Genomic DNA, 23,866 nt, shown 5'->3' with positions numbered 1-23,866 from the left:
TAGGGTGCCAACATGACTCACGATGCAGAGCCCTGGTCACTTACCCAAGGGAGTGTCGGCCATGTTTCTCCACTATGAAGTTATAACCTCACCACCAGCTTTCATGTTTTACTGTTTGAAAGCAAATCAGTAAGCAGAGTCCACACGCAAGGTGGGCAACAGAGTTAAATTCTACTTTCTGAAGGGGGGATTATCGACCTAAATTATTTGGAATTCTTCTTTCCAGGAGATCTTAGAGATCAATTTTAACATGTCTCTAAAAACTTGAGTCTAAAATTGGGAACTATATCTTTATATTGGATTGGTCTGTAACATACTCAGACTCCTGTAATAAATCTCGTTTGGGCCACTTGTTTCACTGGCAAGATGAAGACAAGTTCTCTTTAGTAGATGGAATTATAATGTGACCACTTTTGCCACATAGAAGTGGCATTTGCTCATAGCCATGTGTAAGACATGGATTGAACACTGGCCCCTGCGAGCTTTAAAGACCACTTTGATCATTCCTTAATGTTGCAATGAGCATAAAAGGCACTTCTGAATTTGTCAGGTTTATTTTATTTTATATTTTTGCAAAAGGAGAGTCTCTTAAAAAAAATTCTGCATTTCCCCACCAGATGCACGTTTTTACTTCTTTTAAATAAAAAGAACATCCCCAAATCTATTTAGAGAGTTAGCAGCTAGAAAGTTGGAATAGGAATATACCTATCTGGTAGGTTTTCATTAGAAGACTAGGTCTTTTATTAAAAACTGGAATGGACGCTAGGCTGTTTCTATGGTAACCTACTGAAGCCTTTTTTTCTTTAATGGAAAGGTATCATTTCTGTATGTACTACAGGTGGCTCCTTGCTCTCTATTGGATCAAGTCCTTTGATAAAAGAATAAAAGAAATGAACTGAAAGAAAGTTATATAGTCTGTCCCTGCTTGTGGTGAAATTATACTTGGGTAATAAATAACAAGAATAAAAAGCCTTTTTCATTTTGCCTGTATTCACCATGTCATTTTTAATAACAGAAGTTCACGTCCAAGTATTTTCATGAGGTTGTATTAGGAATAGGTTACAAGCTCTCTTTTGACAACCTTTGCAGTCTGAAAGCTCTTTGCTTCTTTTGTCCCTTCAAATCAAAATTCCCTTGCTTGACATTTACATTCTATTATAATCTTAGCTCCTCTACTTATAAAACTTAATGTTCCACTCTCCTCAGTCCAGAACTTCTCTTCCATTTGGACCACTATCCCCGCTGTCCTTGCAGACACTCCGTTCTCTGTGCTTACTGACAGCTCTGTGAAGCCTTTCAGACCCACTCCTGTACTTATTAGAGGTTTCGCTGAATGCCTCCTAAGGCATAGCAATACACAGACTTTTTGTTTCAACAATGACTGTTTTGTATTCTCATTAGGCTTGAGTATAGAGATTGTGTGCCTATTTGTTTATTGAGATTTCATCTTGTAAAAAAGTAGGAGTAGATTTAAAAAAGAATGTTACATATATATGTAACATACACACAGAGAGAAATGAGAGAAAAAATCCATCTGCATAAAAATGGTAATGTTTAAAAGAACAAAAGAATTCAAATAAGGCCAATATAAATATTTTCCCATAAGATATTATTAATTTCCTCTGGAAAAACCATGTGTCTGGCAGCAAAAAAGAAAAGGAAAAATTTGTTTCTCAGGAGACAACCAACTCTTCCTAATACTCAATGCAGTATGAAATTCTCTTAGGGACACTCATGGAAGAATGCCATGTTATGTAACAAATAGCATCTTTACCAACTTCCCTATACACAAAAAAAGAGTTTGAGTTTTGGGTATATTTTCATATTCCTCTTGGTGCCCATACATTGTTGGGTATACATATGGTGTTCAGGGAATTCTTGATTAACAGTTTTTCTTTTTTTTTTTTCTTTAAATCATTAGGTTTTGGTGACTGACAGATTGCCTAAAATTTTCACAATGTTCTAAGACATTTTATATAAACAATTATATTATATATAATATATATTATATATAATAAAAACAATTATATATAATATATATAATGAAATTTTATATATATATATATTTTTTATTTACCCGCCCCCCCCCCCCAATTCTAGCTTTCTAAATTCATGTGCCTGCCCTTGGAACAAAGATTTCACAAATAATCTGGACTTGCTGCTCTTGCTTATCTAACAATAGGGATAAAGAATACTAGAACTGGTGAACATCTAGTTCAGACATATCAATTACAGTATTAGAAACTGAAGGCAGAAAGGATAAGGAACTTCTGTACAGCCACTGCTACCAGCTGGATGTTTGTGTTTCCGCCTCTCCCTAATTGTTATGCTGACCCTAGTGGCCAAGGTCATGGCATTTGCTGATGAGGTCTGTGGGAATTAATTAGGTTTAGAGGAAGTCTCGAGGGTGGAGCCCCAATGATGTGATTAGTGCCTTACTGGGAAAGGAAAGGAGAGACCAGAGCTAGCTCTCTTTCTGCCACAGGAAGACACAGTCAGAATGTGGCAACATACCAGCCAGGCAAGTGTCCCTGCCAGAACCCAACCATGCTAGCACCCTGATCTGGAACTTTCAGTCTCCAGAACTGGAGAGAGACATGTCCGTCTGTTGTTGAAACCACCCAGTCTACCATCTTGTGTTATGGAAGCCTGAGCAGACTAAGATAAGCAGACACTCAGGTCTTCTGATGTTATCTTAACTTTTTACTAAAACTGACTCAGATCAAGTATGATGCAGTATATAATAAGGTATATGAAAAATGAAACCCATTTACGATACCTACTAGGGTTACTCTGAGAATCAAATTCTAATATATTTAAAGCATCTGGTAAAGGTCTACTATGGGAATAATGTTCAATATAGAACAGATTCAACCCCCCCCCCCCACTGTCATAGGCTACTGGGACCAAAAATTCATGCTCTATTCTTAAAAGCTTTAAAAACAGAAATAACTAAACCAACTCATGCTGCTGATCTGTGCTTTAATTTAGTGTAGAATGCAATTAATCTTAGAAAAATATTTTATGCAAAGAAGAAATTATTGGTATATTTCTATTTAAATAAAAATGATAAGTTTTAATGGTGAAAATAGATTATTAACTAGGACTGCCTAATAAAATGAGAGAGAACTGTTCATGGTTTATACAGAAAAGCAATGACATTCCCATGATATCTGAGACATAATTCTTATTTATTTGACACAAAGAATATAGAATTTGGACCATTAAAATATGAAAGGCATTTTGTTGATATTTTGTCACTGTTGTTATGCCTACATTTCTAACCATGCAAAATATTTATGGAATATATACTTACTCCAGAACATTTTGTTTTCTGTCATACAGATATGTAAGCTTGCCTTTAGTTGGTTTATCTTCATAATATCTTATATATATGATAATTCCTTTCCTTTCTTTCTTTTTTTCTTTGAGAGAAACAGGGATCAAGTGGAGGGGGTGGGTGGGGGCAGAAGGTTAGGGAGAGAAAGAATCTTAAGCAGGCTCCACAGTCAGCCTGGAGCCCAGTGCAGAGCTTGATCTCACAACACTGAGCTCATGACCTGAGCAGAAACCAAGACACTTACTTGACTGAATCACCCAGGTGCCCTTGATAACTCCTTTCAAAAACTGGTAAGTATTAACTAAGGACCCCTTTAAGAATCTTGGTGCTACAAAAATATTATACTTCGCATTTTTTTTAAAGAATTTATTTATTTGACAGACAGAGATCACAGGTAGGCAGAGAGGCAGGCAGAGAGAGAGGGGGAGAAGCAGTCTCCCTGCTGAGCAGAGAGCCCGATGTGGGGCTCGATCCCAGGACCCTGAGATCATGACCTGAGCCGAAGGCAGAGGCTTAACCCACTGAGCCACCCAGGTGCCCCTATACTTGGCATTTTATTTGGCCATAATATTTACAGATTTTATAGATTTTTCCTTTTCCCAAACTTTATGTTTCCTTCCCTGGCACTGGTTAGTCAAGCAGCTGAATATGAATTTCTTTTCTAGTTTTTTGTTACCGATGCTTTATTGTGCTACCTTTTCTTTCTCGGAAAAATCAAGCTTTCATAGTTCAAAGAAAAACAGAAACCTAGAAATACCCTTACCTGTTACTTCTCTTCTATAGAGTTTAATAACTATGGTAGAACTAAGAACTCTAAGAAAAGGAGTTTCTTAGGTACAGCAAAGCAAGTAACTTTAAGTATGGATTCTGCTTCACTTCCAGTGAATATAAAAGTAGGCTAGCCCACACCGTTAATTTGGAAATCACAGACATTATTTACCTTACTTAGAAGCTAATAAAATGGCTTTTACTGCTAGATTGAGCCAAGATGAAATTATTACATCACCTGCTATGAACAGCTTTACATGATAAATTAAAATAATTATTTGCATCCTCAGTGAAATTTAGGTACACATGTGGTCTTAAGGGGGAAAAATAGGAGATCATTTCAAAGGACCTCAATGTTCTTTATATATAGTAGATTCATGCATTCACATTATTATTTCTTTTAATATTAAATATAAAAATGTCAGGAGGAAGATTACTTGAACAAGGAAGCAGCTCAGAGTAATGATAAGACTAAGGTGCTGAGTCAAGAAGAATTATGCATAAATCAGGAGAAAAGCACTTAAAGATAAAACCGAGAGAGGAATGAGGTTCTGAAGATTGAAACAGCGCAGGGGGGAAAAAGCTCTGCCGGGACTGAATAGTTGAATGCAGACTAACAAATGTTAGTAATGTTAGCGGAAAGCTTGGAGTGTGTCTACTTAACATGGGCTGCAGAGGAGATAAACGGGTGAACTGAGGGAACAGACTGATGCTGCTAACATTTTTCTTCTGGTAGATTTTTGTGCTAACAGCTTACCCTTCTCAGTAAGAAAAGCTCTATTGATGGTGTGAGATAACAGAAGTTGTGTGTGTGTGTGTGTGTGTGTGTGTGTGTGTGTATTGGGATTTTATTAAACTAGTATTAAACTTTCTTCTTTATGAGAATTGTGATATTTAACTTTTTAAGGGAGGTTTTAAAAAAAAATTCTGGGAATCTCATTAGTAAAATGAACATAAATTTACATGAATTTCCCAAAGAGCTTAAAGTATTTTAACATTTAAGCCCTATAGAAATTTAATTTTAAGCTCTTTAGAGCATAGGCTAATATGATACACCATAATTAATCGATTAATCAACAGGATAAATATTTCTTTTGTCCTGCTATGTGCAGTGACATACTTTGATATCATTGTCGTTTCCTAAGATGACTTATTTTTTAAGCTTTTATTTATTTATTTGAGAGACAGCAAGAGAGAAAGCAGGAGCAAGAAGGAGAAGCAGATTCCCCACTGAGCAGGGAACCAGACTGATACAGCTTGATCCCAGAACCCTGAGATCATGACCTGAGCCCAAGGCAGATGCTTAAGGGACTGAACCACCCAAGTGCCCCCTAGATGACTTCTCAGAGACTGGTGTCCCTTTAAGTTTAATCTAGTGTCCCTCCTTGTTGCTTTCTTTACCAGGAATCAGAGTAGAAATTTTTCTCATTTCAACATTAGGAATAACTGAACCTTTCTGAAGGTGGCTTGTTTTTATATTATTTACACAATGAACCATATAACCAATTTTGTACTTATTAGCTAGAAAGCCAAAGGTTTGGCTTATTTAAATGAAGGTGGGATTTCAGGGAATTAATTTTAAGTACTTTACAGTAAAATAGTAAAAGTGCTTTCTAGGTTAACTTGCACTGCCAATTCTTCCAGAGCTTTTGAAAAAAATGTCAGGTGATAGATATTAATGATCATTATGTTGAGATATATAAGATTACATCCAGAAGAAAAGATAAATCTAAGAAATGGCCAATATTCGTGCTCATTTTATAGGAAACCTTAAGAAAAAAAAATTCACAATCTTTGAGTAACTCCTACCAGGAAAAGAAAGGGGTTGAACACAACAGATCTGCTCTTTGTTTTTATGCCAGGAAACACTCCAACAGGAAAACTAGGCAGAATCACATCCTACGTTCAAGTTTAAGTTCTGCAAATTTCAATCATTTCCAAGCTTACCAGATATTCCCTTAACATAAATAATGCTGCTCTCCTCCAGCTTGCATGTATCCAGCTCATTTAAACATTTAATGAATGGGACATGCTCCTTCTTTTCTCTTAGGCCATTTCATTTCACTTGCAAATTTACCCTGCTGATTTTAATTCTATTGTGCAAACTTTACTAAAAGGGGACCAAATTAATGTAGAAAGGGCTTCTAAGTAATTATAATACTGATAAAAATGCAAACTGTAAAGTCAATTCATTTTTGTTGAATGAATGTATTCATTACAATCTGTGAGTACATCAGAATGCATTACTAAAATAATTAAACTCTTTCTAGGAGAAGGTCTGTAATAAGGCCAGGAAGTATTTTTTTACCCTTAAAATTTGTTTACTATCATAAGGTTAGATTCTTCTTAAATATAAGTAGTCACATTTTAGAGGAGGAGACATTTGTTTGAAAGTATTGATAAGACCTAATGATCTCTTCTTTACCTTGGCAGAATACACGGTTTTAATAAATGGCTAGCATAAGCTTCCCTAAATGCTTCCTACCTTGAAAAATGGCTGTGAATCATTTACTACAATAAATTACATGGAATGTTTCCATATGCTTTCTAGCTGCCTCCAAATGAGTGGCTCCAGGGAGAAAGAGAACATTATAAATGCATTTGCTAAAATGTGAGTATTTTTCCATCATTTTATGTATTTTTTTGTCTTTAGAAAGAATGAGTACAATATGCATGCTTTTCCCCCCTTTTGATTAAAAGGATACTGCAATTCAAAGGGAAACACTCAACACTGGATTTTTAAAAATTTTATACGGATATTTGTTATTAAAGTAAAATGGTTATTTTATAAATATATTAATCTTATATCTAATTACAGGTATATTTTATATAAATTTTAAATAAAAAAAGTGTCAGATATATGACCAATAGGACTAAGACCTATTTGCCAATTTTGATACTGGCTCCTTAAAGCAGATGCAAATATCATTTAAAAGCATCTCATTAAAAAAGAATGGTATTTCTGCAACAAAAAGAGAAAGCATAAAAGCAAGCAATGATTGAAATATATAAACTGTTTAAAAGTCTGTACATGAAAACACACCAGAAACAAAATATCAAATCAGAAAAAAAAATTTGGAACACGTATCACAGAAGGTAATAATCTCAATAAAGTATTTTTATAAGTGGAGAAGAGAAACAAGAGCCCTCTCAACCACCAATGAAAATGTAAGCAGAGACAAAGGCAAAAAGCTGACTAGAAAATCTACAAAGTCTGAATGTCAATTTTTAAATTGCTAAAATGCATTAGCATTAGAGATACGATTTTAAAAAGATAAAATGTTTCTCCCATACTAAATTGGCAAAGATGAAAAACAGAACAAGGCAAAAATATAATGCCTGTTTTGGGTTGTTCAGTCGGATCACAATCCTGGGGAGCAGGATTGGAAATCAATATAAATGCAATGAACATATATGTGGTGGGGAATCAGCCAGATTTAGATTCAAACTGGCTTTACCTCCTAATCATATTACCAGTCTCTCAGGCTTCCCATTAGACTCATGAGTAAAATCAGGATAGTAATAGTATATACTTCATAGATTGTTGTAGGAATGAAAGGCAGATATGTATGTAAAATATTTACCTCAGTGCCTCTTCATAGCTTAGCAATTAGTCCCATTAAACTAGTAAAACCTTTATTAAAAGGGACAATTTGTCACCATGTATTAAAAGCCTTATAATGTTGCCAAAGTTTTGACTTGTCCAATTTACTTGTCCGATTTACTTTGACAGTATTTTTTTATAAAGATTTTATTTATTTATTTCACAGAGATCACAAGTAGGCAGAGAGGCAGGCAGAGAGAGAGAGAGAGGAAGGGAAGCAGGCCCCCTGCTGAGCAGAAAGCCCTCAATGCCAGGACCCTGGGATCATGACCTGAGCCTAAGGCAGAGGCTTTAACCCACTGTGCTACCCAGGCGCCCCGAGACATTATTTCTAAAGAAGTAAATAGAGATGCTTACTAGATTTTAGCTACAAGGTTATTGAGGAGCCTCACCTGTAACAGTAAAAATTCTCTAATGATACTGTGTATTAAATAATAAGAGATTAATTAAATAAGTTATGGTGTATCCATTCAAATATGCCCTGTTCAGGTTAAGAAGTTGTTAATCAATGGATAGTCAAAAAGAAGTTAAATTATTTGGGTTTTAAACAGTATGTCTTAAGTTTGTGAATGGAGTAGTATGTGGTCAACAGTGCAAGTACAAGAACAGTGTCAGTGAATGCAGAGATATGAAAATGCACAGAGCCTACAGGGAATGGAAAAGTATCATACATATGTCTACAGGACAAAAAAAAAAAAACAAAACACAAAACTATTAGAACATCAAAGGAGACTGCTCGGAAGTCAGATGAGGATGAAACTATGTGGGGTTTTGTATATATACATAACTAAGGAATACATAACTATACACATAACTGAGGAATTTTTATGTAATTCATAGGGCAGTGGAGAATTGCTGGAGATTTTCATCAAATTTAATTATAAAGTGTTATATGTAGAATGTAACATGGAATTCCATATGATGCATGGTAATAATGAGGTTTTCTGATCACATAGTTCAAGGAAGATAGAGGCCCTAGTTATAAACAGTCTTAGAGATCAGAGTCAAGGTATATTATTTTCATGTTAATATCAGGATTGGGTGACCAACCAAACTTCAGAAATGTCCATGTTGGGTTTAAATTCTGGATGCTTATGTGATAGAGAAGAAAATGAGCACATTCTGAAAACAGCTAAGTTTGAGATGCCTGTAGAGATCCCCAATAATTAACTGGCAAGAGATTCCAGAGTTTAGAAGGGAGGTTGGAGACAAAGATATAAATCTGAGGCATTAGTATCGTAGGGGACATGAAACTGCTTCCAGGAATCAATTTCATCTTTTCAGAAGTAAAGAGAAGACAATCCTATAACTTCCAGTAATATACATTCTACTAGGAAACTGTAAGTTCTTCTTTCCCATACACATACACACACACACACACACATATGTATACAAATATATATTCAAGTTTTAATCAAATTCCTATTTACTTTCATTCTTTTCAAAGTGTTTATTGTTCATCACATTATTTGTGAATGAAAGCATTTTAAGAACAGATAGGAATGGACTTTCTAATTATGTCATTATTGTTTGAGACAGAAGATTTTTATTACTAAGGTTCTAAAAGAATACCTCAAAAAAAGAAAAGTACCTCAAAATGATCAAATGTTGAATGTAATAATAATTCTACACTTGGTATCTTATTTTTACAGTATTCTTACTACAGAAACTTCCAAGCATTCTTTCTTTCTTGGCGAGTTTTTATTAGGTGCCTACCGTATCCCAAGCCCTGGGTGGGGTGGAGGGAGAGCATGTTGGGTATTTGAGTGTTTAAGTGCTTAAGAAAAGTATTTCTGACAACTACTGAAAAGTAAGTTTCTTCCTGATATCTCCAAGAACATTTAAAAAAAAAATAACAAAACTCCCCTGCAAGGGGAAATGGTTAAGGGATAGTTGTCAACAAACACAAAACACCTTCATTTAGAAATGAAACCAAGTGGAAATGCTAAAAACAAAACAAAACAAAACAAAAAAACAGTGTTAACATCTCATGAATTTTGTGTAAAAGCAAGAGTGAGAAACTTGAATATTTTATATGGGTTGGAGCTACTTTTAAAAATTTTAAACAAAATAACCATAAAAATAGATACATAAAAATAGTAACATAAAAGAGTAACAATAAAACACAGGGAAGGTAGCTTGGAGAATAAAATCCTCAAATCTGTTCTTTTCTAAAGTAAGTAAAAAATGTAAACATTTTCTTAATTAGGGATGAACTAGGATCAATATCCAAGAAATATTGAATTCCTTCAAAGAATAAATTAAAAAGATTTAATTTTTCATAATATATATTAAAATAACAGGAGAGGTAGTTCATTTTATTAAGCTTAACAATACCATAGGAAGTGTGTGCATTTACCTTGCCTCTGGCATTAGCTATTGAACGAATACTTCTATTTTCTTACAGAGAAAAGAGAAACAATTGAGAATAGAAATCGAAATACGTAAAGGGAATAATTAATGTCAATAGACCAGTGTATGTCCCGAGTATCCAGTATATGCCAAGCTAGTGTTAGTTGTTATATAAATTTCACTAAATCTTTAGAGGAAAAAAAGAAAATTGTGGGAAAGTCTTTAACCCATTTTATGAATAGAATAGTAAACCTAAAAAATATTAAGTAATTTACCATAAATGACACAATTGATCAGGTCAGAGCAATGCTCTAAAATAATACTCTTTTGGGACACTGGGGTGGCTCAGGTGGTTAACGTCTTCAGCTGAGGTCATGATTGAAGGGTCCTGGGAAGGAGCCCCGTGTCAGCAGGGATCCTGCTTCTCCCTCTCCCAATGCTACTCTCCCTGCTCATTTTCTCTCTCCCTCTCAAATAAATAAATAAACAAATCAATAAAATCTTAGAAAAATAAAATGATACTCTTTTATTCTCAATAGTTTAATTTTCTCTATTTTTGTTTTACTATGAAAGTAATACCTATATACAGAAAAATGTGGGGTAAAAAGTAAAGTTTCCCATTCCAACTCATTCTTCTCACCATATGTAATTATAGTGCAGAGAGATTTGTATGCATTTCTAACAGATTATATTGCATCTATACAAATATAGATATTATAGATACTTTATAGAGAAAAACATTCACATACATTGTTCATAAATGAGGTAATTCAAAATAAGTTTTACTATGGATTTTCCCCCTCTTTTTCAGTTTTCCATGACAATACTTATAGACCTCTTTCACTCAATTTGGTGACTGCGGAGTTCTTAGTACTGTGGATGAGCCACAATTTATTTAAACATTCCTGTCTTGGTAAATATTTAGCTGTGTCCATTGTTCTGTTAGAGCAAAAAGGGCTCCTGTAAACTTTCTTCTATGCATATCTGTAGACATCAATAACTAATCATGTAGATGGAAAAACTCAGGTTTTAATTTCTACCTTGTCATTAACTTGACAGTATAGAAACATTAGAATATACATAGGTATGGGTTTTTACTTATTGTTTGTTCCCTTTATTTATGAATCCCTAAGACTCGTGTCTTTATATACTTCCAGTTACCATGACAATAACAGTATTCTATGGCAATGTCTACACAGTACTACGGTATAAGTCTATTGTTCTTTTTTTTTTTTTTTTTTTAAGATTTTATTTTTTACCTGAAAGAGAGAGAGAGAGCGAGAGAGATCACCAGTAGGCAGAGAGACAGGCAGAGGGAGAGGGGGAAGCAGGCTCCTAGTTCAGCAGGAAGCCCAATGCAGGATGCCTTCGATCCCAGGACCCTGAGATCAGGACCTGAGACGAAGGCAGAGGCTTAACCCACTGAGCCAACAAGGTGCCCCAAGTCTATTGTTCTGACTGTGAATTCTTTCATCTATTTACTTACTGTTAGTTATTAGTTACCTACCATATCCCAGGCCCTTGGCCAAGTACTAGAGATGAAGAGAATAAGACACAGGCCCTGCTAACAAGAAGTTTATGGTAGAGTGGCATAGCTTCTTTCTAGGTATTTGAACCCTTGTAAATGCGTAATGTAGCTTTTAACATTTATGATCCAGGTGTTTTGTGTCATTTAGACAAACACAGGTATGTCTGGTTATATTTTTTAATATTAATTATGGCAACTTAAAAATCAATGAGCATAATTTATCTAGATTATCTTCCTTTTCATTTTCCTATCTTCATTTTCATCTGCCTTAGAATTAGGATGAAATCATAAATACTGTGGTTTTTTTTGGTTTTTTTTTTTTTTGGAATTCTGTAGGTCATCATGGTGCAGATAATCAGTTGACTTTTTTCATCAGCTGATAAAACACATTCTGGAGACAGTTCTACATGTCCACCCAGTATCCATGGTAAATAAACTGTAAGGACATTTACACATGTAAGGGTAATAAAATATTCTGTGTTTTTGTGCTACAGGTATTCAAGTAACATATTTCTGGCCAAAGAGACTTACAAGAAGCAGGGTAGAAAGCCTTTAGGAAGTTTTGTTTTTCCCAGTAAAAGGTCAGTCATGACTACTGCAGTTCTTCTCTACCCCAACTTCTCCCTGCCCTGAATGTGGATATGATGTCTGGAGTTTCAGCAGCCCTCATGTGACCAGCTGATGATAAAACTTAATTTTAAGGACTGAAGAATGGAAAGAAAGTTTTTGATTTCTTGACAAAGTCACTGAAGACCTGAACAAATGTCAAGAGTTGACTACCTTCAGATCTCTTACTTCCATTTGTGAAAAAATTAAACTCTGCATAGTTAGTCCACTAACAGTTAAGCTGTTGGCCATTTCCAAATGAATTCACTGGGATTCCATTGGTTTTGGTAGTAGAGGCCTCTCACATTCATTGTGAATCGATATAAAAGCTGGACCATTTCTGAATGCTCTGCCATTGTTCTGTCTGTATTGTTTTTTCCTATTACTCTCTTTCATGAAGTTATTTTTCCATGCTGTAATTTAGAAATTTTGATTTCAATATTTTTCTGCTTAAGTTGAAATTTTAGAACACTAATTAGGATTTTAATAATTTTTTTGTTTTTTTCTTAAAGAAGAAAATTTAATTTTTGAATGTTCTCCATTTGATCACACGGGTCCTATTTGAAGTATGGGGTCAAAACACAACAGGGCTACTGCTTTTTCCCCTGTAGATTTTTTTTTTTAAACATATAATGTATTATTTGTTTCAGGGGTACAGGTCTGTGATTCATCAGTCTTACACAATTCACAGTGCTCACCACAACACATGCCCTCCCCAGTGTCCATCCCCCAGAGACCCCATCCCTCCCACCCTCCTCCCACCAGCAACCCTCAGTTTGTTTCCTGAGATTATGAGTCTCTTATGTTTGTCTCCCTCTCTGGTTTCATCTTGTTTCATCTTTCCCCTCCCTTCCCCTATGATCCTCTGTCTTGTTTCTCAAATTCCTCATATCAGTGAGACCATATGATAATTGTCTTTCTCTGACTGACTTATTTCACTTAGCACAATACCCTCTAGTTCCATTCAGATCCTAAGATTTTGGGTTTTTTGACGGCTGCATAGTATTCCCCTGTATTCAGCTGCATTACCAATATAACCATGATGTTGTGCTGCACAGAATAACTTTTACTTCCTAATTTCACTCTAATACACTACATGAAGAACTCACTGATGTGTTTCTCCTCAATTTTTTGGACAACTTGTCTACAGAGGATTAGCTACCTCAAACTCTGTTATGAATTCCTACAAATTCTAAATTCTGCCTCTCAAAATGGCCATGACAGTAGGGCTGCTCCACCTGAAGACTCAGGGCTAAGCAGCCTCCACACGACCCACCTTACCAAGCTACTGTCCAACATTTTATTAAAGAGAGTACAAGGATCCCTGTTATAATCCGACAGGTCTCTGATAACTGGACAGCAACACACACAAAAAGCTGTCCTAGACTTTTAATCGACCATCAATTTTGTTTAAACACTTAATTTTTACCTGGTTCAAAGGGCATCTTCAGAGAGCCAAAGTGCAAATCTAACAGATGTGCTTATCATGCATTTTCAAATTTACTGAACCTCAGAAATTTATAGAAAACATGATACATATAAACACTTAAAAAAGAAATTAAGAGTAATCACCATTGGAAAGTATCACTGTTCTTGAGGGATTATTTTATACTATTCAGTTAATAGAATAAAATGTACTGTTCATTTGCTCATATATGGTAGAATGAGAACAGTCTAAAATATTTGGCTATCTTCATTAATTGGGCTCACTTATTAAATTCTATTTATTTAAATTCTGTAGTATTTATTTATTAAATTCTGTAGTGTTTTCTTAGGATACTGGGATTAACAAGATAGCCAAAGTAGTTCTTGATTTGAATGTCCATTAATTTCCTAAGCTAAGACTTTTTTGTTATTGGCATGTGAGTCATGGTTTACTGTGACAGTTTTCATAGCAATACTTTCCCCCCAAAGATGAAGTTGATTAAAAAAAAAAGAGAGAGAGAGAGAGAGAGAGAGAGAGTTTACCTGATTTCCTCCCATACCATGACAGTTGAATATACCCACTTTTTCATTTTCCTTGCGGCCCATGTTGTCTAAACACTGGTTGGTTTCAACATTTCGTATCTAAAGGAAACACACAAAAACAGAAGTCAGATAGTGATTTAAGTGAGAAAATCTTCCTGGTGTTATCAAATTGTATATTGATAATGAGATGATGCATATTTGCAGGGAAATTTCCCCAAGAAGAACACACTGTTTTAAATATTTATTTTTCTATGTCCAGTCTTAATTTTGTGTAAATTTCTATCTCCTACGATAGTAAATGTGAACAGCAATGGCCTTGTCATTAGCATCTAATCAAGAAGCACCCCTCGTTTATAGCACAGTATCAGAGAAAGAGGAAACATTACAAATTAGTCATTCTTCTCCATATCCTCTTAAAATTAGGACAGTTGCCAAATTCCACTAAAAAAACCAGTCTATTCTTGAACTCCTATGGTACCATATGCAAAGGAACTGAAACAAATTGGTTAAATATTCAAATTAATGTGTTTTTAGATTGCTTTATTACTAGATGTTCTATCCTATGTTAGTAAAGATTAATTATTGTTTATTTCTGTAGCTAAAACATAGTCATACATCTTTTTCCATCCCTAATGCCAAACTTAATGGAAAAGAGTTGACCCTAAGAAAAGCTATTACGAGACTAAATGGTAATTTCACATTAAAAATCCCTTAAAAAACAAGATTAAACTGCCAACTGCAAACATAAGATTCTTGGTTTATACTCAAATACTGCATTAGTTCCATAATTAACATAATGTTAATATGTATTTGAGACACATGTAATTACAAAAGCCATTCCCTGAATTTAAAGATGCTAAAATTACTAAATCAAGCACAAATGAATAATAAAAATGGCATTTCTAAAAAATGGAATGTTTTAAATTTCTTCTATTAGTTCAAACCCCAAGTATGTATTGATAACTGTCCACTCTGTTTCTGAAAAGTTCTTATCTCTGACTCTTCTTAGAACATGCATATTTCACTGTTCACTCATACATTACTTGCATGTATCTGTTTAGTTATCTATGCTTTAAGCACTCATTTCTTCATATTAGCAAATTAATAATATCAAAAACTTCTCAAGAGGATGGATTAGGTATATATGAATCACTTTTTTGTATGATGCAGAGCCCCAAAGTCAAGTAATGGCTCCTGGAGTTGGGAAAAATGGTGTGATCTGCATTAAGGCCCCAGTCAGCAATTGAGAAGAGTGGGGACTGGAGTTCATACTTTGGAAGGATTGGAAAGAACTGAGCACAACTGTCAAGCCCTGTTCCAATGCCTTGAGATTTAGAGCAGGATTATAGATGCTTTCATGGAGAAATCTGAGCAGCACCCATTAGAAAGGACAGAACACACCGTGACTATCAAAGAAAAAGGAGGGGTACCTGAGTGGCTCAGTAGCTTAACCTTCAGACGCTTGGTTCCAGCTCGGGTCCTGGGCAGAGTCCCTTGTCCTACTAAGCAGAGAGTGTGCTTCCCTTCTCCCCTTCCCTCTGATCACCACCGCCCCTCCCCCAACAACTTATGCACTCTCTCTTTCTATTTCTAAAATAAAGAAATATTTTAAAAAATAAAGAGAAAAGTTACAAGCTTCAAGAAGAAAAATGATGTTCAAGTTCCACACTGGTAAGTTTGGGTTATCTGGTGTAGGTTGGTTCAGGCACTGGAGGATACCGAGCCTATATGCAAAGGTTAAAGATTTTTCCAGACCTGTAGCTAGGACAGGATTGAGAAAGGTTACAGCTGATAGATGATGCCATGTATCAGTCTGTTTATGTTTCACATAATGTAATCAGTATGTCACATACAAGTTTCTTTTTAAGTCCTTTATATGAACTTTTCTTGTTAACATTTCACAAAAGACAGACTTCTTGAGAAACAGTAAAATGATGTATTGTTATTTATTATCCTAAAAAAGTATGGGAGAGTGTAATACTATAATACTTAAGGGAATAAATATCTCATAAAATGATTAATTCACCTTTACATGTAATCTATGCAATCTGGTTCAAAGGACCTTGGCTAGATTCATAGTACTTGAAAAGATACTAGTTAAAAATTACAAGGGCTACAAGTTGAGTGATTTATAAAATTTTGTCTCTTTGCCGAATCACAGAAGATTCAAAGCCATTTTCAGGTCAGTACATACTCTGACAGAAGCATTTCAAAGAAACACGAGAGATTCGTATCATCCTACTTTTTGACAAATTAAGCGCAGAACAAGAATGCTTCCAAAGTGTTTTGTCCCCTGTAAGAGCCTATTATTTATTTTTTGAAGAATTTATTAATTTATTAATTTATTTGACAGAGAGAGAGACAGCAAGAGAGGGAACACAAGCAGTGGGGAGTGGGAGAGGGAGAAGCAGGCTTCCTGTGGAGTGACGGGTGGCTCGATCCCAGGACCCTGGGATCATGACCTGAGCTAAAGGCAGGCGCTTAACAACTGAGCCACCCAGGTTCCCATTATCTTTTTTTTTTTTTTTAAGATTTTGTTTATTTACTTGACAGGGGAGGAAGGGACAGAGGGAAAGAATCCCAAGTAGATTTGCATGGAGCCCAGAGCCTGGAGCTGGAGCCCAAGGGTTGGGGCGAGATGGGGGTTAGTGGTTGGGACATGCTTTCTGGACCCTAAGATCATGACCTGAACTAAAACCAAGAGCCTGATGCTCAACCAACTGAGCCACCTAGATGTCCCAATTTGGGATGCTTTTAAGATAGAACCAAGGAAGAATTGCAATTGAATCTGACATAAGCTATGAGAGGAAGAGAAAAGATCAAGAAGCATTCTCAGGTTTTGCTTGAGCAAATGGACAAATGATGTTTCCATTTACTAGGAACAATATTCTGATTTCCTGCATGTCGATGAACATATCTGCAGTCTTTGTATTAAAAAATCAATTTGGTATATATGAAGTCCTTGGCTCGCCATCTATTTCCTTGAGTATCTTTAAAATGTTATTGCTATTTACTTCTAACACAAATAGCTGCTTTTGAAAAGTCTGACGATAATCTGGTTTTCTTTACCTTATTCTTTTTTACAAATGTCTATTTGTTTGAATGCCAAACTGATTTTATTTTTTTTTAAGTTCAATAGGTTTACCACAATGTATCTTAATATTGTTCATTCTGGATCACTCTTCCAGATAGACAGCATTCCTCTTCTTTTTTTTTTTAAGATTTTATTTATTCATTTGACAGACAGAGATCACAAGTAGGCTGAGAGGCAGGCGAGAGAGAGAGGAGGAAGCAGGCTCCCTGCTGAGCAGAGACCCTGATGCGGGGCTCGATCCCAGGGCCCTGGGATCACAACCTGAGCCAAAGGCAGAGGCTTAACCCACTGAGCCACCCAGGCACCCCAGCATTCCTTTTCAATATGCAGTTTCAATTTTATTTCAGGCACATTTTCTTAAATTATAAGTATTAATGTTCATTTTGTCTTGTTGCTTTGATTTTTCTCACTAGGAAATCCTATTATTTTGGATCTTGTTGCTTATCTCTCTATATGCCACCTTCTATTAAAAGTGGGATTATTAAGGTTTTGGGGTTACTGACTCATGTGATGCTTCAAATTTAGCCTTTGTTTCTAAATGAATTCATTCTTTAATTTCTAAATCCTTACTGCATTTCTGGCCCTTATTTCAGAGGTATTTCTAAATTTGATTTATAGTGTTCTTTTGTACATTTTATCATTATACAATTTCTTTTAGCTTGCTTTGAAATATTAGGTTGCACTTTTCCCATCTATGAGCATGAAGCTTTGGTGTCCTTGCCTTGTTTGTAGAGAGATCATCTTCCTCCATATTTTCTTTATTCTTATTGTGGCCAGTCTCTTCCACTATCGCTGCTGTTCTTATTGTTGGGATGAGTCCAATTCTCCTGGTCTTTTAAGAGACTGGGTTTGATCAGGAGACCATTCTTTCTTTTCTTTTTTGGGCAATCACCTGGCATCTTTAAAATTATCCTGTTGCCTGCTTCCCAAGTCCATGCATTCCCATTTAGTTGGTAGAGGGTGTAATTTGGCCATTGGAGGTTTTAAATTCTTCCCCAGGTAATTTTTTTTTTTTTTAAGATTTTATTTAGTTGAGAGATAGAGCACAAGAGCACAAGCAGGGGGAAGGGGAGTGGGAGAAGGAGAAGCAGGCTCCCCACTAAGCAGGAGGCTGGATGCGGGGCTTGATCCCAGGACCTTGGGATCATGACCTAAGCTGAAGGCAGATGCTTAACCCACTGAGCACCCAGGTGCCCCTCCCCAGGTAATTCTAATGTGCAGTGAAGTTTAGCGATTACCATTCTGGGGGAAAGGTGTGCAGTGTCTTGATGTTAAATGGTGACATTACAATTACAATCACTTTTCCTTTTTTTTTTTTTTTTTAGATTTTATTCATTTGACAGACGGATCACAAGTAGGCAGAGAGAGAGGAGGAAGCGGGCTCCCCGCCAAGCAGGGAGCCCGATGCGGGGCTCAATCCCAGGACCCTGAGATCATGACCTGAGCCGAAGGCAGAGGCCTAAACCACCAAGCCACCCAGGCGCCCCCACAATCACTTTTCCTTTTTAAAGTAACTTCTTTTTCAGGGGTTCCCTCTGAGAAAGCTTTTAGAATATACTTCTGCTTGGCCTCACCCTCACAGATTATGATCCAAATGGTCTGGAGTAGGACCAGGAGACAGCATAAAGCTCTTCAAATGATTTGAGTGTATATTCAGAGTTGAAACCCCCCGTATCAAGAGCATACAGTGGAGTACTTGCTAGCTGAAGGCTTAACTATTTTGTGAATCAGTCTGAAAATTCTGGATGTTGGTGGAAAGAAAGGGAGGTTTTCATAGTAAAGCTGATTCCTTTTGTACCCAGTGGGGAAGCTGAAGGGCAAAGGTTTCCAGCAGTCCCTGACAGGAAAGGTTTACACAGGAGACCACTTCTAACTTTGCAAGTCTAGCTCTCTGGCTCCTGCACTTTTCTGAAGAGTTGAAAAAAAATGCCTTCTATTTTTTGAGATCTCTGGGTTCTGTTCATCACCCCTATTTTCATCTGGACCTCCCATTTTCTTTGTCCCTATTGTCTCTACAAATATTGTCTCAATTGTGCTTTACTCCTTGAAGTTTCTCCTAAGAAGAATTTCCACTAGTGAGTTTTAAGACATCCACATAGGTCGCAGGGTGCTCAGGCCCTTCAGACATTAGAAAGGAGAACTTTCACTGACTTACAAATTGGATTGTATGAAAACATCTCTCCCAGCTATTCTCAAACTGGTCTGAAGCAATTTCTCATGAGTATCTGTTGGCAATTCGGGTGTAATCTGGTCTCATTTCCATCAGGCATCTCATCACTTTCCTTTGCTTTCCTTCCACGGAGTATCACATGGCCATGAAATTGACAGCTTTGTCAATTTTGTGATCAGTGTCTTCCATTGATTTTTGGTTCGCTATCCTGGATGCACTTTCTGTTTTTACTATGTCACTGCTGCTAATATATATATATATATATACATATATATATATATATATATATATATTTTTTTTTTTTTCCCCCCCCAAGACAGACTGATTTACAGACTTCATGAAAAGAATCTTGTGCTATTTTGAATGTGTTCTAACTATTCCACAAAATGGTTTGATAATTTCTGGCCATGTAATATTCTGTCCTATAGGATATAGCAAGGGCTACGAAGATACAAAACAGAAACTCAAGTCAAAGCTGGTGAGGTTGGCTAGACTTGGGATCTGGGCTAAAAGCAAACAGAAGTCAGGGGTTCAGGATAATTGTCAGAATGAGATGAGGTGACTAACACTACCACAACCACCAATAATAATAATTAGCAATCGTACTTGTATGTGTTTTGTGCTGTTCTCAGCATTTATATGTAATAGGTAATTTACCACCAACCTATTACCCCCATTTCATAAATGAAAACATTAAGATAAAATGAATAAATAATTTGCCCAAATAAGGAACTGAAAGTTATTATAATACTGACATCCAGACAGGCAGGCAGTATTTGTCAGAAAGAAGGTGTAGAAGGAGCAAGGAAGGGCTGGGTTGTAGCTAACCTGAGTAAAGGTTACAACTGGTCATTCAGACAATGGTGAAGACACATAAAACAAGGAACATGAAGGCAGGCTAGGATCAGACCTAGAGGACCAAGTCTACATGCTAAGTGCCACACTCTTGGGCTGAGGTCATGTAAATAATTTCTGGCTATGGCCAGGATGACATTAGACACAACAGGATAAGACATAGAATGTCAGGAATAGGAGTTATCAAAAGCCAACTAACTAACTAACTAACTAAATACATAAAAGAGATATTTCATCTAAATAGAGACAATATCAAAAGGTTTATGTCAGGGTGCCTGGGTGGCTCAGTCATTAAGCGTCTACCTTCCGTTCAGTTCATGATCCCAGGGTCCTGGGTTCGAGACCAACATTGGGCTTCCTGCTCAGCGGGAAGCCTGCTTCTCCCTCTCCTGCTCCCAATCCCCCTGCTTGTGTTCCCTCTCTCACTGTCTCTCTGTCAAATAAATAAATAAAATCTTTTTTTAAAAAAAAGGTTTATGTCACTAGAGCTATAATATTCAGACTTTTAAAAAAATCCATGCACACTTAGAAGGCAGGTTAGTGTACATCAGGTTGTTCTCAAGTCAATGAACCCAACACTATAGGAATCTGCTATACTGTCTTCAAAATATAAAAATGGTCATAAATGTGTACTGACAATCCTCATCAAGCAAATCTTACTGCAAATTATGATACTGGCATACAGAAAGGTTCAGTCTATGCTCCTTATATTTGAGATGCAAAGGATGATTTGATTTAGGATAATCTCGTGTGATTTTTTCAATCAGAACATGTCTAATAATACCCTGCGAGCTCACAAAATATTATTTAAGCAAAAAAGTGAATTTAGGAAAGACCCTGATCTTGTCACTGGTACCATATTATCCGACAACACCAATTACTTGGCCATCTAGTAACACTGAGAAAAATCTAGGCAAACAACCACTGATGATCTCTCATTCATTAGAAATTCCTTACAGATTTTGTTTTATTACTTGTATCCACATAAGTAGAACACACTGGTAGTTCTCAGATCTGGAAAATTCTTTCGAATCATTCTTTATGTTACAGTATAGATTTGACTATGTGGCATAGGGCCAGCTTAGTTTTAACTTTAATCGTTGTCTACTTTGAGATGCCTTTGTTTACACATCATCTTTTATTGCTTGAAAACAATTTTTAATGACATAAAATTGAGAGTGTTTTTCCCACTTGTGTTTTTATGTTTGAAATCAGCAAGCCTTTTTCTAAATTTTTCTACTCAGCAGCATCGCTGGTAATGTTCTTACCACTTACACAGTTTGTTCATTAGCTCATGCTCCCTCTGCTGGATTGTAACAGCAAGAAACAATGAGAACTCTCAATTTTAAAAAAGAGGCATATACTCCCCCCTCAGCCTCATACCTTTGCATTTCAAAACCAATATGTAAAATCCATTCTAAAGATAATAATCTAAACTTAAACTAGCTTTTATATTTTTTGCTTTAATTACTCCAACACATGCTTATCCTTCAATTGCACATTATGTTACTCATTATCATTATTTTACATATGTCAACCTCGTTTGGTTTTTCTTTACTTGAAAAGAAGAAAATAGGCACATTTGCAGTGATTCCAGTTTAATGTTAATGTTTCCATATTATAATTGCTCTAGTGAATATGCATTTAAGTATACTTTCTCTTTACCAAATTGTGCATAAATCAGAAGGATGGGTGCAATATCTATATATTTAAAAAATGCAAGCTGACTGCTTATGTAGACCGAGGTTTAAAATGCCCTGCTTGGGCCCCAAGATGGCTCACTCAGTTAAGCATTAGACTCTTGATTTCAGCTCAAGTTATGATCTCAGGAGTGTGAGATCAAGCCCTGAACAGGGCTCTGTGCTTGGCATGGAATCTGCTTAGGATTCTCTATCTCCCTCTGCCTTGCTGCCCATCCCCCACCCCAGGGACTCTCTCTCAAATAAATAAATAAATAAATAAAATAGAAAGCCCTGATTAATGACTACAAGATTTAAAAATTCTGATTACATGATAGACTAAGCCCTGTCCAACACACACAAATAGTAAAGAACATGGAAAATTGAACATTTACATTTACTTTAGTGGATAACAAAAACAAGCAACAAGAATGCTGGGAGAATTCAGTAATTGCCCAACTAGCAAAGAGTATGTTACCAATTGTTTGTGCCAATATCTACCTGAGTAATAAAATTAGAATTAATTCTAGTTTCTAATGATCAGCAGTGTGAAGTAAAAAATATTTTTTCAGTGATAAACTCACTCACTTTGTTCACAGGTGGGCTACACAGTCCAGCAGTCTTTAAAGTTAACATCTGATGAAGAGTAACATCTTTTTTTTTTTTTTTTCTGTACATAAGCCTGTCCAGTTACGCTAGGTTGAAAATTTGCTACTGGGTCATAAAGAGTTTGTGAAATTGAATTGTGGGCAAAGAGAATACTCTGATTCGTGTAAGTCGTCTAAAAGGAGCCTTCCTCACTGTTATCCTAGCGAAAGGTCAGGAAGATGCGAATCTATAAACAGATCTCCTGATTACCAACCGAGGGTAAATCTCTAAGCGTTTTCATGTCTGAATTTGGCAGGCACTGATTGTACCCTTAATCCCTGCGGCCAAGCAGCTTCAAGTGCCTATTTTTAGTTACGTAAATTTGCTTTTTAACAAAATTTATGGAATACAGTGCCAATATGTACCAGAATCTTAACTAGTTGTTATGGTTAGAGGATCCAAAAGGAAAAGGAGTCCTGAAGTTGAGTAGGCAATCCGAAACGCAGAGACTGATGTCTAAACACCGTCTAATCGTAATCGTCTAAATCGTAAGCAAATGTAAACTGCTAAGCCCCAAGAGTTAAGCCATTTGGCTACAGAAATCCACTTCTCCCAGTTGCCCTACATAGCTCACAATACTTCTCTCTCTTTTTTTTTTCCCTCAAAATGCTGGCCTGTCATAGGCCCCCAAATATGAAACATTATGACTTTAGAATCCCCATTTTTCAATCCTATCATACTTGAATTCGCCTTTATATTTACAAGATCAAAACCTGACATGTTAAATCTATATAAGCTAAAGGGCTGGTTAGGAAAGAATTTAATGCTGGAAAGGACTTGACTTCTTTATTCCATTATGATATGCTTACTGAGCCTAAAAGGCACATGCTTCATTAAGCTACTTAAAGGTTTTAGTTCAAAGCAATTGCACAGCTTTTAACTTCCCATTGGAAATTGCATGTAATTCATGGGCTGGTTAAAGAATATTTCAATTACCTGAGTATAATTCAAACATAACAAATTGAGATACTGATATCAATAATTTACCTAATGATTATTCTGGTGATGATACAGGATAATGAGAAACTGAGTATCATATTTACATCTTTCAATATAGCTAAAAAAGTTATAAAGAGAAGTTAACGGAGAAAAGTTTTTATTCACCAAAACACTGCAATATTAAATAATAAGCTTTGAACAACATTGAAACTTAAGGAAATTGTGAACTGTTAAATCCTACCAATTTCATTTTATATTAATGATGAGTACATATGAAAAATATACATATCACAAAGAAATAATCTGTTATTTTGA

The 23,866-nt window shown here is 35.8% G+C and overlaps 1 protein-coding gene across 2 annotated transcripts in view; it reads right to left on the bottom strand.

The window, feature by feature from the left end:
* The window catches only part of GALNT13 (polypeptide N-acetylgalactosaminyltransferase 13), a 554,323-nt gene that overhangs the window by 29,890 nt on the left and 500,567 nt on the right, over window positions 1-23,866 (bottom strand). For both annotated transcript variants that reach the window (XM_046019643.1, XM_046019644.1), the window contains exon 11: window positions 14,167-14,265. In XM_046019643.1, the coding sequence (XP_045875599.1) occupies window positions 14,167-14,265 (99 nt within the window). The remainder of the gene's footprint in view (window positions 1-14,166; window positions 14,266-23,866) is intronic.

The sequence above is a fragment of the Meles meles genome, chromosome 9 (assembly GCF_922984935.1).
Source record: "Meles meles chromosome 9, mMelMel3.1 paternal haplotype, whole genome shotgun sequence".
Taxonomy (NCBI): domain Eukaryota; kingdom Metazoa; phylum Chordata; class Mammalia; order Carnivora; family Mustelidae; genus Meles; species Meles meles.
Note: the sequence above shows the minus strand (reverse complement) of the source record. Positions and strands in the feature narration are given on the sequence as shown.